We start from the raw sequence: 12,443 nt of genomic DNA, 5'->3' as shown, positions 1-12,443 counted from the left end.
AAGAGGAAAAGTAAGAAAGAGAGAAAGGATAGTAGAAATAATGTTAGTGGAGAGTGAGATCCACATTATTATAATGGTATGAGTGTTAATGGTATAAGTTATGAATAAAATAATGTGTAGGGGTAGTATGTTGTTTTGATTTTTTAAAATTAGAAAGTTCATACTCTTTAGGGACGGACGAAAAAGGAAATAGTTTATACTCTTTATGGACGGAGGGAGTATCCTTTTGGTAAAAGTGAAATGCAACTCTTATTATGGGACGGAGAAGGAGATAAAGTATTTTTTACTACATTAATTTCTAACTAAATTAATTTACGGAGAAAATAACATAAAAGCCTGACTACTATAAGATGACATGTCTATAGAAAACTCAATGTTTCACCAAATTCATGACATGATTTAAGATTCAGACCAAACAGAAAAGGACATCACAATCGTGTCGTGTACAGCACCAACCGAAAAACATACTCGTACAATATTTTGGCATCTCAAATCTCAATGCAGCAAAATTTTTTTGCCGCAAGTAACGAATTTTAGCCTTGTCTGTAAACATTTCAGATTCTTTCATAAGGGAGAACAAGGGAATGATAGAGGAATGTTGCCCCACGAAATGCTACTTTAACAACAGCAAGTCATCGCGGGGACTAATACGTGCAGTTCTTGGGGAGGTTGCGAATGACATTACTCTTCATACCCATTTTAGAGCGCATTGCCTCAACACCAGTCGAGTTCATCGCCTTCAGTACTTTCATCCGGACTACATGCTCTCTTAACTGCACAGTTGCTAGGCCCATGCTCTTGTACCTGCAACCATATTCATAGCATCAAGTTCCACACTGAGATCTGCATCTCCTTTTCTTTTACATATCAAAATCGCTATAGATGGAGTAGAAAGGGCTTAATGGACATACCTAGAAGCTAATGCAGTGGTGATCTCACTGTGCAAGGCTGTGGGACGATGTTTCTGGCGATAGTATCTCAAATAGTCCCTAGATCCAAGCATTTTTGTCGTTGTTGCACCGCTATTGCGCCTGGTGATGACAAGCTCAGAGCCACCACTACCAAGTGCAATAGCATTCTCCATGTCATCAGCAGCAACCAGTTGATTTCCACCTGTTCCCTCGTAACTTTAAAACCAGAAACAAGAAGTCAGAATATAAGAATAGCTAGAAGTTTAGGGTTACAACCAGTAGGAAGCTGCAAAAACTACTACGCAGAAACATATACCTGCTGCTGTAATCATAAAAATCTTCAAGCTCTGCTTCCTCTTCTTCACTTCCGTCACCATAGCGCACTTTGCAGTGGTTTTTTGCCTCCATATGCATCCGAACTGCCTCCAAACTACTGAACGGGTGACACCTTTCGTTGCAGTACAAACACATGAAATCTCTTATAACCTGGGGATGTAAGTATGGGTCAATTTTGGAAGTCCCGACATAATTATCCATGCCGAGAAACATAATTGATAGAGAGGACAATTATTACCCGGAGTCCCAGATATGTAAGAAGACCTTTAGGATCCTTCAGATACTCAATATCCGGAATGAAGAACCCATGCTTCTTGTGCATGTGTACCATACATTTCTCAATTGTAGCATGCTCCAAATCACACATAAAGCAGCACGATGGGTCAAAATCTTGAAACTCATCATCATCCCCATCTTCATCCATGTCGTCATTGGAAGCACTCTCATTAACTTGTAATTGTTTCAACGAGTCACTGGCACCAAGTAAATCTTCATTAGGATCCACCTCTTCCCAGTCACTCTCCTCACTTTCTTCATCTTCCTCCACATGATGCAAAGGTTCCTTTGGAGTACGGCGAGTAAGAGGTGTAATGATTGTACAACTCCCATCATCCGTGGGGGATATTGATTCAGAAACACTTAGTAAGTGACTCTTAGATTTCAAGTGTTGTTCTAGGGCTTTCAAACTTTTATAGGCCTTTTCACAAAGGCCGCAGCGGTAAAGCATGGGAGTCTCATTTAGCTTCTTTTTCTCATCAGCAAGTGCAGATTGCCTAGCTTGGAAGAGTGTTTCAGTTACTCCTGGTACACCAGCAACCTTCACAGTAATAACGAACACCACGGTTAATTACATAATAGGTATGTCAAGCAGCAGGTTAATATCGAATTGGGTAGAACGAAGTAGCCTAAGTAAATTCACAACGCACAGGCCTTCTCAAGTCCACAATTACAGAAAGGGGTACGATAAATGAGATTAATCAGCTTCAGAGCAAAGGAAAACTCCCATACCAAATGAGAATTTCTAGAAATGATGAAAATTACTTCATGATTAGGCTCGTAGCCATAACTAAATCGTTGAATCTTTCTGTCAGTAGAAACCCTCCTATAATTTCTATACAATCCTAACAGAGTCCCATAGCCACTTTCGAATACCAATTCCACACATACAGAAAACATTGTTCCAAAAACACACTAACATTCTACTATTAACCTCTACTCATATCATAGCATCCGGATAAAATTAACAAAATGGCCAAAAACAAACGCGATACATAACGGAAACATTTCGATAACCAGAAAATAATGATTGAATAAATAGAATACCTTGCGTTTAAGATTGTAACGGTGCCACTCGGATTTGTAATGGAACTTTTGTTCGGCATCGTCTTCGAATTCTTTGTTGCAAGCGTTGCACGTTAGTCCCGGCATCCCTTCTCCTTTTTCCCCTTTTTTTGTGTGATTCGATTGCTCTGATAGTATATGAAATTGAGATATTTTACGAGCGAAAATGTAAGGGTTTGCTGCTGCTGCAGCCGCTTTCTAATTTATATTTATAGTATGTTATTTTTAGTATTTTAGTTTTACTTATACCAAAATGAAAAAATAAATATGAAATGGATAATAATGGGGAAAAAAATAATTATGTATGGCATGGGTGTCGAGCATATAGATGTGAGGAAGTATGAGATTTTAAGAGTTGTAGGGTATTGAATATTGATGACGTGGCAAAATTATACTCCCTCCGTCCCGCACTACTTGCACTTATTTCCTTTCTGGGCGTCCCAAGTTATTTGCATTCTTTCCATTTTTAGTAACAATTTATACCTACAGCCGTAATTGTTGACTTTGTCTATCACTCATTCCTTAATCTCCGTGCCCAAAAGGAAAGGTGCGAGTAGTGCGGGACGAAGGGAGTAGTATTGGGAGAGGTATATGGTTGTGGATGGTGTTACCTCATCTACAAACACAATCTTAAATTAAGTTACAATTCCATTTTTCAGGTATTACATAGTTTAATATACAGTATCAATCGAGAATTTGACCTAGTAATATTATTTTGTGCCAAAGAATTGAATTGACAATCGGGTACACATGCGCCACTTCTACATAAATAAAATCCCAATAAATTCACATTCAGTTCTCACAGTTTACACTGGAGCATTTTCCCCAAACTGATATATTTACATGAAGGAATTCAAAACCACAAGAATAAACAAAACACAAAATGTGCTTGATATGTGGGAAATTTTTCACAATAATGAACATGCGATGACAATCCACAATCGGTTCTATCGTCTGTGTATAAACAAGACACTTTCACAACGACGAAGACGGTTGTGATTGTGCTGCTGAGGCCTTGCAGATGGGGCACCAGTTCTTCACCTGCAACCACTGGTTTATGCACGTTGCATGATATCCATGCTGGCATTTGACCAAGGTCCCAATCTCGTCTCCGGGGACATACTCATCCTACGAAAGATACATAGCTTCATCATTCTCTTGAACCACATGATCGAATCAAACCACCAAGGTATAAAATGATGAGATATGAACTAGTGCAGCTGAGAAAAGAGCGCCTTAGTGATGATCGATTTCCTGATAAATCTAATAAAAAGGAAGATTAACCTGGCAAATACTGCATTTGATGATGTCATCAGCCGATTCCGTGGATTCTACTTTTGATGTGGTTGCTTCATATACACTTCTCGTCAGGCACTTTGACAATGCTTCTTCTGAGAGAGCTGTGCTCACTGTGCCCATCCTTTCTTCCAGAGCTAATAATTCCTGTTAAAGAAGACGACCACTTTGATTTCATACGTAACATTATAACGACTGCAACACATTGTACAAGGTTTCCATCCATCAAAATAAGACATCATAAAAAAGAAAGAAAGCTCAACCTCATATGACATGTTATCAATATCCAGTCTCATGTCTCTGTGTTGGTCGTAGAGGTTGAGGCTGCTGAGGAACAATCGGGTCTCCAGTGCGAGTATTTGCTGTAGACAACAAGCGTTGATTACCAAGAACAATAAATTTTTTTATATTGTTAGGAATATAATTATAACAATACCTCATCTGTCCAGTCTTCGTCCTGTTCGATTCTTTCAAGAGCCATTAATACCTGCAAAGAAGCACATTGCTTTAAGACCAAACAGGATTAGAATAATGAACTAGCTTAGTGCATAGAAAAGAAAATACCTCAGCAATCCCATCCATGTTAAACCGGTGCAATACATCATGATTCAATAAATGTGACAATCCAGACTCAGCAGAAGCAAAAGACGTTCTTGATGATGAATTATCACAGTGAGATCTAGAGCCGCTTACTGAAAACTGCTGAGAGGTATTCCCATCACCAACATCAAAAGGTGTCTCATAATCATTTCTAGAGAAACTCGCAGCAGGTTCCCTAACAGATGAACCGTTTCTTCCTTCTTGTCGGCTGGAAAACCTCATTCTAGCATTTACATGCATCGATCTCCGGTTCCAAGTAGAACTAGACCCACTGCTATCCTCTACTGTATCAGAGATGGAGATGCTACTGTTTGTTGGGGAAGTATGCCTATCTACATTCGATGAAGCTGTATTTCTTCTCCCCCTAGAAGACGAACTGGTATCTCCTTCTGAACTTCTCTTTTTAATAAAGTTCTTTCTTACAGATGCTGATTCTGGTTGCGAGCAACTAGGTGGTAAAGCATCAGATATGGAATTGCATCTCAGATTCTGCAAACCATACCTGTTCCCATTGATCCTATTAAATGGTCCTAGTGCAGAGCTTCTAGAAGTTGACAGAACAGAGGAAGCTGGTAAAGTACTTTGGTTGCGTAATCTAGATTTGCTACGGAACGTGTTTTGAGGACCAACACTAGTTGATGCACTAGAACTCCCAGGTTCAGTCATACAAACCTCTTTAGACTTGGTTATTGATTCAGGCTGATATTCACGTAGATTACTTCGTGTAGACACAATCCCTTGAGTTTCTGTCTCAGTCGATAGGCTACTCTGTGATGGATCAGATGTCACTTGAGTTACTTTTCTCTTGGAATCGAGATACGACCTTTTTGCATTGGTCATGGAGGAACTATAGGTCTTCCCAGTAACTTCATTTCCACTTGAAGAGCGAAAAGAAGACTTGGAATATTTGCTTGTATCTGAGACTCCAATTCCAGCATTTTGACCAAACTTAACTCTTCCGCTGCATCCAGTTCGGTTACAAAATTGAGAACTCTGATCCCCTTGAGATGCTGCTTCTTTAAAAGCTGTTCCACTATAATTCTTTCTTGGAGCCACACTCCCGCCCACTCCTCTTTTACCAGAGGTTCTGTCCATGAATACTTCTATTTCTGTTTGAAAAACAACATTTTCTCTCAGTCACAAACCTTTATTAACACAACTAATCTAAATGGACAGGAAATAGCACCATAGAATCATGAGATGGATCAAACAAATCACATATTCCGACCTCATCGAACACAAACAAGATAGCATTATTAAGGGAAGAAACCAATGGCTTGTCAATAGTAAGAACAGTCAAGCAACAAAAAAAATGGTAACAAAATCCAATTCAGCTAATGGAGCAATACATCATATGATTCAATATACAGAGACTACAAGAAGATATACACAGAGACTACATGAAGATAAGAGAAGCTTGCTGCAGAAAACAATCTACTAGTATAATCTATTTATTCGTCAAATTTGATTAATGTTTGTAACAGTTGTGTGGAAACAATCTTAGCAAGCACCAACCATCCATCATAGTTACAAAAGTGGGATCAACATCATTTAACCGATACCCCTTTCACAACAAAATTCATTAGCTTATTTTTTCGATCCGATTAACAATCAAAAAACAAACTAATGTGTAGGATTGCTATAAAACGACCTCAGCGGAATTGGATTACGCATGTCAGAGAATGAGGAGAAATAAGAGAGTCATATAGTCAAAGTGCAGTTTCCCTATTTCAAATACTATTAGTACTCCTTATATTGCTTTAAACACTTAATATTGGTCAAACACAATAAAATAACACACGTTTCAAGCATCGATTACGACAGTCTCTCCTGTAAAACGAACAATCTGCATATTCAGAGCCTCTCTCTCACACACACATAGAAAACAGAAAACAAGTCAGCTATGGTAAAATTCACATAAAAACCTCAAATTAGGCATCGGCAATCCAATCACAATTCCGAAAAGGATCAAAACTTCAACAAAATTCAATCCAAAAAACGATAAGGAAAAAAACTTACGAGGATGAATACAATAATATATCCTGCGTTGCCTCTTCCCCAACCTCCCGTTCCTTTCTGTGGCAAACAAAAGCGAAGAAAGAAAGTTTCAACCACTACGAGATACGAGAGAGAAGGGCATTTGCCTTATGTTGGAGAGAGAGAGAGAGGTGTCTTCTAATAATGAAGATGGAATTGTGAAATGGAAGTATAGATACGCGCGCGTGCGTGCGTATGTATATCTCTCGACAAATTATGGAATATTAATATAAATATTAGGAAAAGGTTAATTGGAAGAATATTTATTCCAGTAACAAAACATTGCTACTGAAATGCCGCCCGTGACGTTATCTTGGCCGTCCAATATCTTCCCTCTTTCGACGGTCAAAGATTGCGGACCGTCTACGCTGGGCCCCACTCGGCCGCTACTGAGTCGTACAAAGCTGTCAGCGGGTGTGGTTGACCAAATAAATATTTTACTTTCCACAATTTACTTCTGTCTGCGCCATGACTATTATAATTAAATTTATGTAAATAAAATGAGGAAATATAAAAGCGAAAGTATATTTTATTGGTAATTACAAGTATCATTAATCGTCGGACACAAATTTTAATAAATTGATTTAATGTCAATTTACCTAAATAAAAATAAGATTTTTGTTAAAGAATCCTCAAATTCATGAATATGAGATTGACCCGATTCATGACTATGAGATTTGACTAGAATATCCTTCCTAATGTAGCCCAACATAACATACACATATCCCCAATCCTAGGAGCATCCACTATGGGACCGCCCCACCTATAGCCCCGGTGGGGGCGGTCCCGAGGCGGATTATAGTGTAGGTCTGTAGGAGTTGTCCGCCTCGAGGCGGACGCGGAAATGGGGCGGTAGGACGGCGGACGGCGGATAGGCGACGAGGGGGCGAGGACGCGGCGGGCGTCCGTTAGCCGCGCCTATAGGCGCGCAGACCATAGTGGCCGGCCATCCTGCGCGGCGGCTGTCAGCCGGAATTTTTAATTAATTTTTTTTTAATTTCCTCTATAAATCACTCTCCACCACCTATTTTTTCACAATTTTCACAAAATCCCTCCATTCACTATCTAGATTTTCACTCTCTGTATTTTATTTTAATTATTCGTTGTATAATTTCACCCGTTTGCAATACAACGAATATTCGGCCCCAATTACCTCGTTTTCTAATTATTTACACTGCGATTATTTTAATTATACCTGATTAAAACTAAAAACATTTTAAAATGAAAATTGATTATAAAATTTGGGGGCTATTGGAAGTGTCCACCATAGTGGCGGAAATAAAATTTTGGGGCTATAGACAAAAAAACTGGGGCTATGAACAAAAACTGGGACGGGGCTATTGGGGTGTCCGCCGACACCCTAAAACTCCAAATCATTTTCTCATATTTGCTGGAAATAATCCTCTATAAAATTTGCATAACAAATAATCCATTATATAGGAGTATTTTTCAAGGGGTAATCCATTATGCACTGATAATAGTATATACTATCTTGAGTTACTCTAGACTACAAACAAATACACTTGCTTATAATTATATTTCGACGTTTTACATTATAACTAGATTTATGCTTCGTGTAATGCAAAATAATAAATTATGGTTTTATTTTCTCTTATTTAAAAAAAATTATCATAGTTTGGTTATCATTTAAAATAATTTATGTGCATTATCAAAATTGGGTTAAAACTTAAAACATTTTGGACCTTTTGAATGAAAGTCATAAATAAAGAAACAAGAATAATAGTATCAAGTTATGGATGATGTCTCCAATTTGGTTATTTTTCTTGTGGACTACACCAATTATCTAACCCCACCACTAACCTCAAAGTGAACACTTGGATAATTCCTAACCCATTCAATTTTGTCTTCCTTTATTTTTCTTGTTCTATTTCTATAATGATGGAAGTGTTTATTTTATTTGGTTGTGTCGCATCTTACTTCTCTTGGGTCGTATATTTAGGAATTTTGTATTGATGGAACTCGAGTAGGTGTTAGATAATATATGTATTATTGGGGCATCACATACTTTGAATGATTAATCCCCACATATTTAATTTCTTGATTAATTTATTGAAATCGTACATCGACTTCCCGTGGGCAAAGGGGTCCATGATTAGCATCTTGTTTTGGTGGGATTCACTTTTAATTTTGTCTATGTCTTTTTCTTAATTAAACATTTTAGGAACATCATTGCTACTTTCTTTTGAAAACAAAAGAGTTGTCTAATGAACGCTTAAGATTATATTTTTATATAGTTTTGTTTTGATTTAAATATATTAAAACTTGTTATTGATATTTTTAATTATGCAATTTTAACAAATATTAAAACCTCACTTTATCATTTTATTCATTTATTTGAAGTTATAGAGATCAAAATAAACAAATTGAGCTTTGTTTTTTATGAAAATTATATAATAACATTTTTTTAGGGTATAAAATCAAATTAAGCGTATAAAATTACACAGCAACGTTAAATATAGCATATCAAACCAAATTACACAGCAACGTTAAGTGTAGCATATCAAACCAAATTACACAACAACGTTAAATGTATTCAAGAATTAAAATATTAAAATAATTGCACATAAACAAAGATATGAAAACTTCGGTGCGGAAATGCATTAAAAATTAGGTGCAAAACTTTAATTTGATATATGTGATTTTAATCAATATAATTACTTATGAATAGAAAGATAATTGAATGGAGTATATTTTACGGTTAGAGAGCTCTCAAAATCAAATTCATTGTGGCATTACTTTTATTTTAAATACATTAAAATATTGTCAAGTTTTTAGTCCTTTTCAATTTATATCCATTTTACAAATGTAATGTTTTATTATCAGAGCATCCTCAATCTCATTCATGCTTTTGCCAAAGAGCATGGATGTGGGCCCAGACCCATATTTATTATTTTTTACTTTCTGCTCTTCCGCAAGAGCACAACATCCACATCCATGCTCTTTCGCAAGAGTATGCTCAAGGGTCTCATCATTCCATTATTCAATTTAAATACTTTAATTACTAAAAACATTTCCACAATATTAAAATGCATTAAAAAATACCCGATACCATTACAAATTACTAAAAAATTAAAAATTACATAATTAAAATCCTAAAAATTAAAAGTACATAATTACAATCATAAAAATAGAGATTGAGATAGTTGTTTGGTATATTGTCAATTTTTTGTGTTTAGAATGAGAGTATTTATAGATGAAAGTATGAAATTTAGGGTAAAAATAATGAAAAAATAAACTAAAAGTGTGGAAAAAATGGATATATTTTATTAGGAAGTGGGGAAATATTTTTTTTTATTAAATCTGAATTTTTCAGATTTTTCGATTTTTTTTAAAAAATAATAATAAATGATAACCCAACGGCCAATCATACCATGCCATGTCAGCTGCTCGTGCTCTTGCCGTTGGCACAGACGTGCTCTATGCATCGAGCGGGGCCATGCCGTCGGCAAGAACACAACGGCGGACACCTGCATGCCGCGCTGACGACACGGACGCCATCGTTACTGACGAGCACTGATGGGGATGCTCTCAAGTTTTCAGTCCTTTTCAATTTATACATTTTACAAATGTAATGTTTTGGTGTCCTGTCTAGCTATTGAAGTCTCATTTAACATAATTATTTACTACTCCTAGATATATAAGCATCAACAACAAACCTAAAAACGAATATCGGTGCACTAGACCAAAGTTTTTTATCTTTATTTTACTTTTTTTATATATTATGTGCTACAACATCTAACCAACTACAAGCACCTCACCCAATAATAATGTATGAGAATGAGATCATGCATGGCACAACGTTAATTATATGCAATTAATGAATTGTGTAATTATTAAAGAAAATATCATTTTCTAGTGTCTTCCAGAGAATAAAATTAAAGCATAAAAGCATATTGAATACCTGATCATTTATGACCACATTCACAAAATTAATTGCGGCTGAACAAATCCATACTGTGAGAATTAATATGCATTAATGGATTATTCAATTATTCAAGATACGCTTTAAATTAAATTAAATTTATTTGTAAAAATAATTACCACAACTATTTTTTACAACACTATTAATTAATGCAAACACGAATACACACTTAGATTAATAAGAATTGAATTCGATCTTTAGGAATATGGATGTACTATGGGAGACAGAGAGTGATTGAGATATAAAATGGTCCCATTTTGTGAACCATCCAATTTCTATGTACTTTAATACAATAAAGAATAATTAATGTCGTCTCCATTCTTAAGAAAAATAAATCAGAGAATTTAATCTTGAACATTATCACTTTTCATAATTATCTTCTACATTAGTATCACTTTCAATATTCTTTTGAGAATTACTCCATGTGAATATCACTTTCAATATTTTTGCTAAAGGTGATCCATTAGGTGAATCAAATATAGTAACTTTAATAATGGATGATTCTTAAGGGCCTAATTAACGAATAATCCATGATTATAATAGTAACTTTGGAAAGGTCAACTTCCTTTTTACTCATTTTTTTTATTTGTATGATGATGGCCTGCAAAAGATTCTTTTCTTAAGATAATAATGACTCTTTTTATATACTACTATAAAAAATTCATTGAAATAACTTGAAAATAATTAGTACGTGCTGCCCAATTTGCCATGTCCAATTGTATGTTGGGCTGTGCACGATTTACGCATTCATTTAACAACCCAAATTCTTCAAACTTCAAACTTCAAACTTCAAACTTCAAACTTCAAACTGCAAAAACTATCTCTATCTTCCATTTCTCAATCTTTACAACACAACTTAATTAATCTTCTTTTCTTCTTCTTTTTCAAACATTCAAACCACATACTGCTCTTTTAATTGAAAAAGGTGTGTATTCTCAATTTCATTTAGCATTTCTGTCTATCTAAATGTATGTAAAACTTGTTATTTGGGTAGTGGTTGCATGTTATGCCTTCATTTTACATGATTATATTTATGTCAAACTTCGAAATTTAATTTGTTGATTCTTGTATTGCATTCTGAAATATTTGTAAATGTGTATTGATTATAATGTATATCAGTATATGCAGATAGGGGTACGTTCCATTATTTAAAGTGATAACGTAACATGTAATATTATAAACGCTACAATGCGATAATATGAATTGTTTAGTTTCGTACTATAGACATTTTGCATTATAGTGTTCATAATATTGATTGTTTAGTTTTGCATTATAAACATTTTGCATTGTAGTGTTCATAATATTGCATTATAGTGTTATAAATACTATATTACAGCACATCATTTATAATATTGCATTGTAGCGTTTATACTATTGCATGCTACGTTGTTGTCACGTTGTCATTTTAAGAAGTGTTCATATCATAAACCTATGCAAATATGCTCATAAATAGAGATGATAAGATTCATAATATTTTTTTGCTGTAGGAAGTTTTATATCAATTCAAATTTCCTATTTGGTCCCCATAGGATCTAAAGCTAGTTTGATTATACTAAATTGAAATATCTCTTCTTGAAAAGAATCTGGAGTTGTGATTGTAAAAGCTTTGTCAGAAATGACAACATATATTAACAGTTTTAAAACATTGAATCAAACAACACCCACCCAAGCTCAACAAAACAAAAGGTTTTAGCTAGCAATTCTGAATCCAGGTTGGCTCTAGTATAAATCTATGATTCAAATTCCAACTTATGATCCATTTTGTGATTAAAAAACATACTGCTATTTGTCTTGATTGGTAGAACATATTTATGCAAACACAAAAATAGGGCATCAGATATGGGACATCGATGTATTCTCCTATGCTACATTCCTCGTATTCTTCTACGCGCATTGCCGTAGATATATAAAATGACATCATCAATATACACGACTTGAGTGTGATTTCATTTGCAGGTAATAGCAGTGTGTGGAGATGT

At 35.3% G+C, this 12,443-nt stretch overlaps 2 protein-coding genes across 2 annotated transcripts; both read right to left on the bottom strand.

Moving 5' to 3' along the window:
* Nucleotides 1–376: 376 nt before the first annotated feature.
* Nucleotides 377–2,779, bottom strand: LOC121752935 (cytoplasmic 60S subunit biogenesis factor REI1 homolog 1-like). Its single transcript, XM_042148039.1, has 5 exons — nucleotides 2,571–2,779; nucleotides 1,486–2,064; nucleotides 1,228–1,397; nucleotides 912–1,127; nucleotides 377–804 (listed from the first exon to the last, which is right to left on the bottom strand). Exons 1-5 carry the CDS (start codon nucleotides 2,673–2,675, stop codon nucleotides 645–647), a joined length of 1,230 nt encoding a protein of 409 aa, XP_042003973.1. The 5' UTR covers nucleotides 2,676–2,779; the 3' UTR covers nucleotides 377–644.
* Nucleotides 2,780–3,347: 568 nt separating this feature from the next.
* LOC121752273 (probable E3 ubiquitin-protein ligase RHG1A) lies at nucleotides 3,348–6,698 on the bottom strand. Its single transcript, XM_042147256.1, has 6 exons — nucleotides 6,504–6,698; nucleotides 4,449–5,593; nucleotides 4,321–4,371; nucleotides 4,148–4,246; nucleotides 3,873–4,031; nucleotides 3,348–3,716 (listed from the first exon to the last, which is right to left on the bottom strand). Exons 2-6 carry the CDS (start codon nucleotides 5,577–5,579, stop codon nucleotides 3,564–3,566), a joined length of 1,593 nt encoding a protein of 530 aa, XP_042003190.1. The 5' UTR covers nucleotides 5,580–5,593; nucleotides 6,504–6,698; the 3' UTR covers nucleotides 3,348–3,563.
* Nucleotides 6,699–12,443: the final 5,745 nt, after the last annotated feature.

Source organism: Salvia splendens, chromosome 10 (assembly GCF_004379255.2).
Source record: "Salvia splendens isolate huo1 chromosome 10, SspV2, whole genome shotgun sequence".
NCBI lineage: Eukaryota > Viridiplantae > Streptophyta > Magnoliopsida > Lamiales > Lamiaceae > Salvia > Salvia splendens.
This window is presented reverse-complemented; position numbering and strand designations above follow the sequence as displayed.

What these genes read in the sequence shown, in the direction of transcription:
- LOC121752273 (XM_042147256.1), bottom strand. Translation starts at nt 5,579, where the DNA reads ATGGACAGAACCTCTGGTAAAAGAGGAGTGGGCGGGAGTGTGGCTCCA. An exon ending in ACATGGATGGGATTGCTGAG is followed by an intron (nt 4,372 to 4,448) that starts GTATTTTCTTTT and finishes GCTTCTTTGCAG; the next exon opens with GTATTAATGGCTCTTGAAAG. An exon ending in TCAAATGCAGTATTTGCCAG is followed by an intron (nt 3,717 to 3,872) that starts GTTAATCTTCCT and finishes TATCTTTCGTAG; the next exon opens with GATGAGTATGTCCCCGGAGA.
- LOC121752935 (XM_042148039.1), bottom strand. Translation starts at nt 2,675, where the DNA reads ATGCCGGGACTAACGTGCAACGCTTGCAACAAAGAATTCGAAGACGAT. An exon ending in TTACATATCTGGGACTCCGG is followed by an intron (nt 1,398 to 1,485) that starts GTAATAATTGTC and finishes TTACATCCCCAG; the next exon opens with GTTATAAGAGATTTCATGTG. An exon ending in TTTTATGATTACAGCAGCAG is followed by an intron (nt 1,128 to 1,227) that starts GTATATGTTTCT and finishes CTGGTTTTAAAG; the next exon opens with TTACGAGGGAACAGGTGGAA.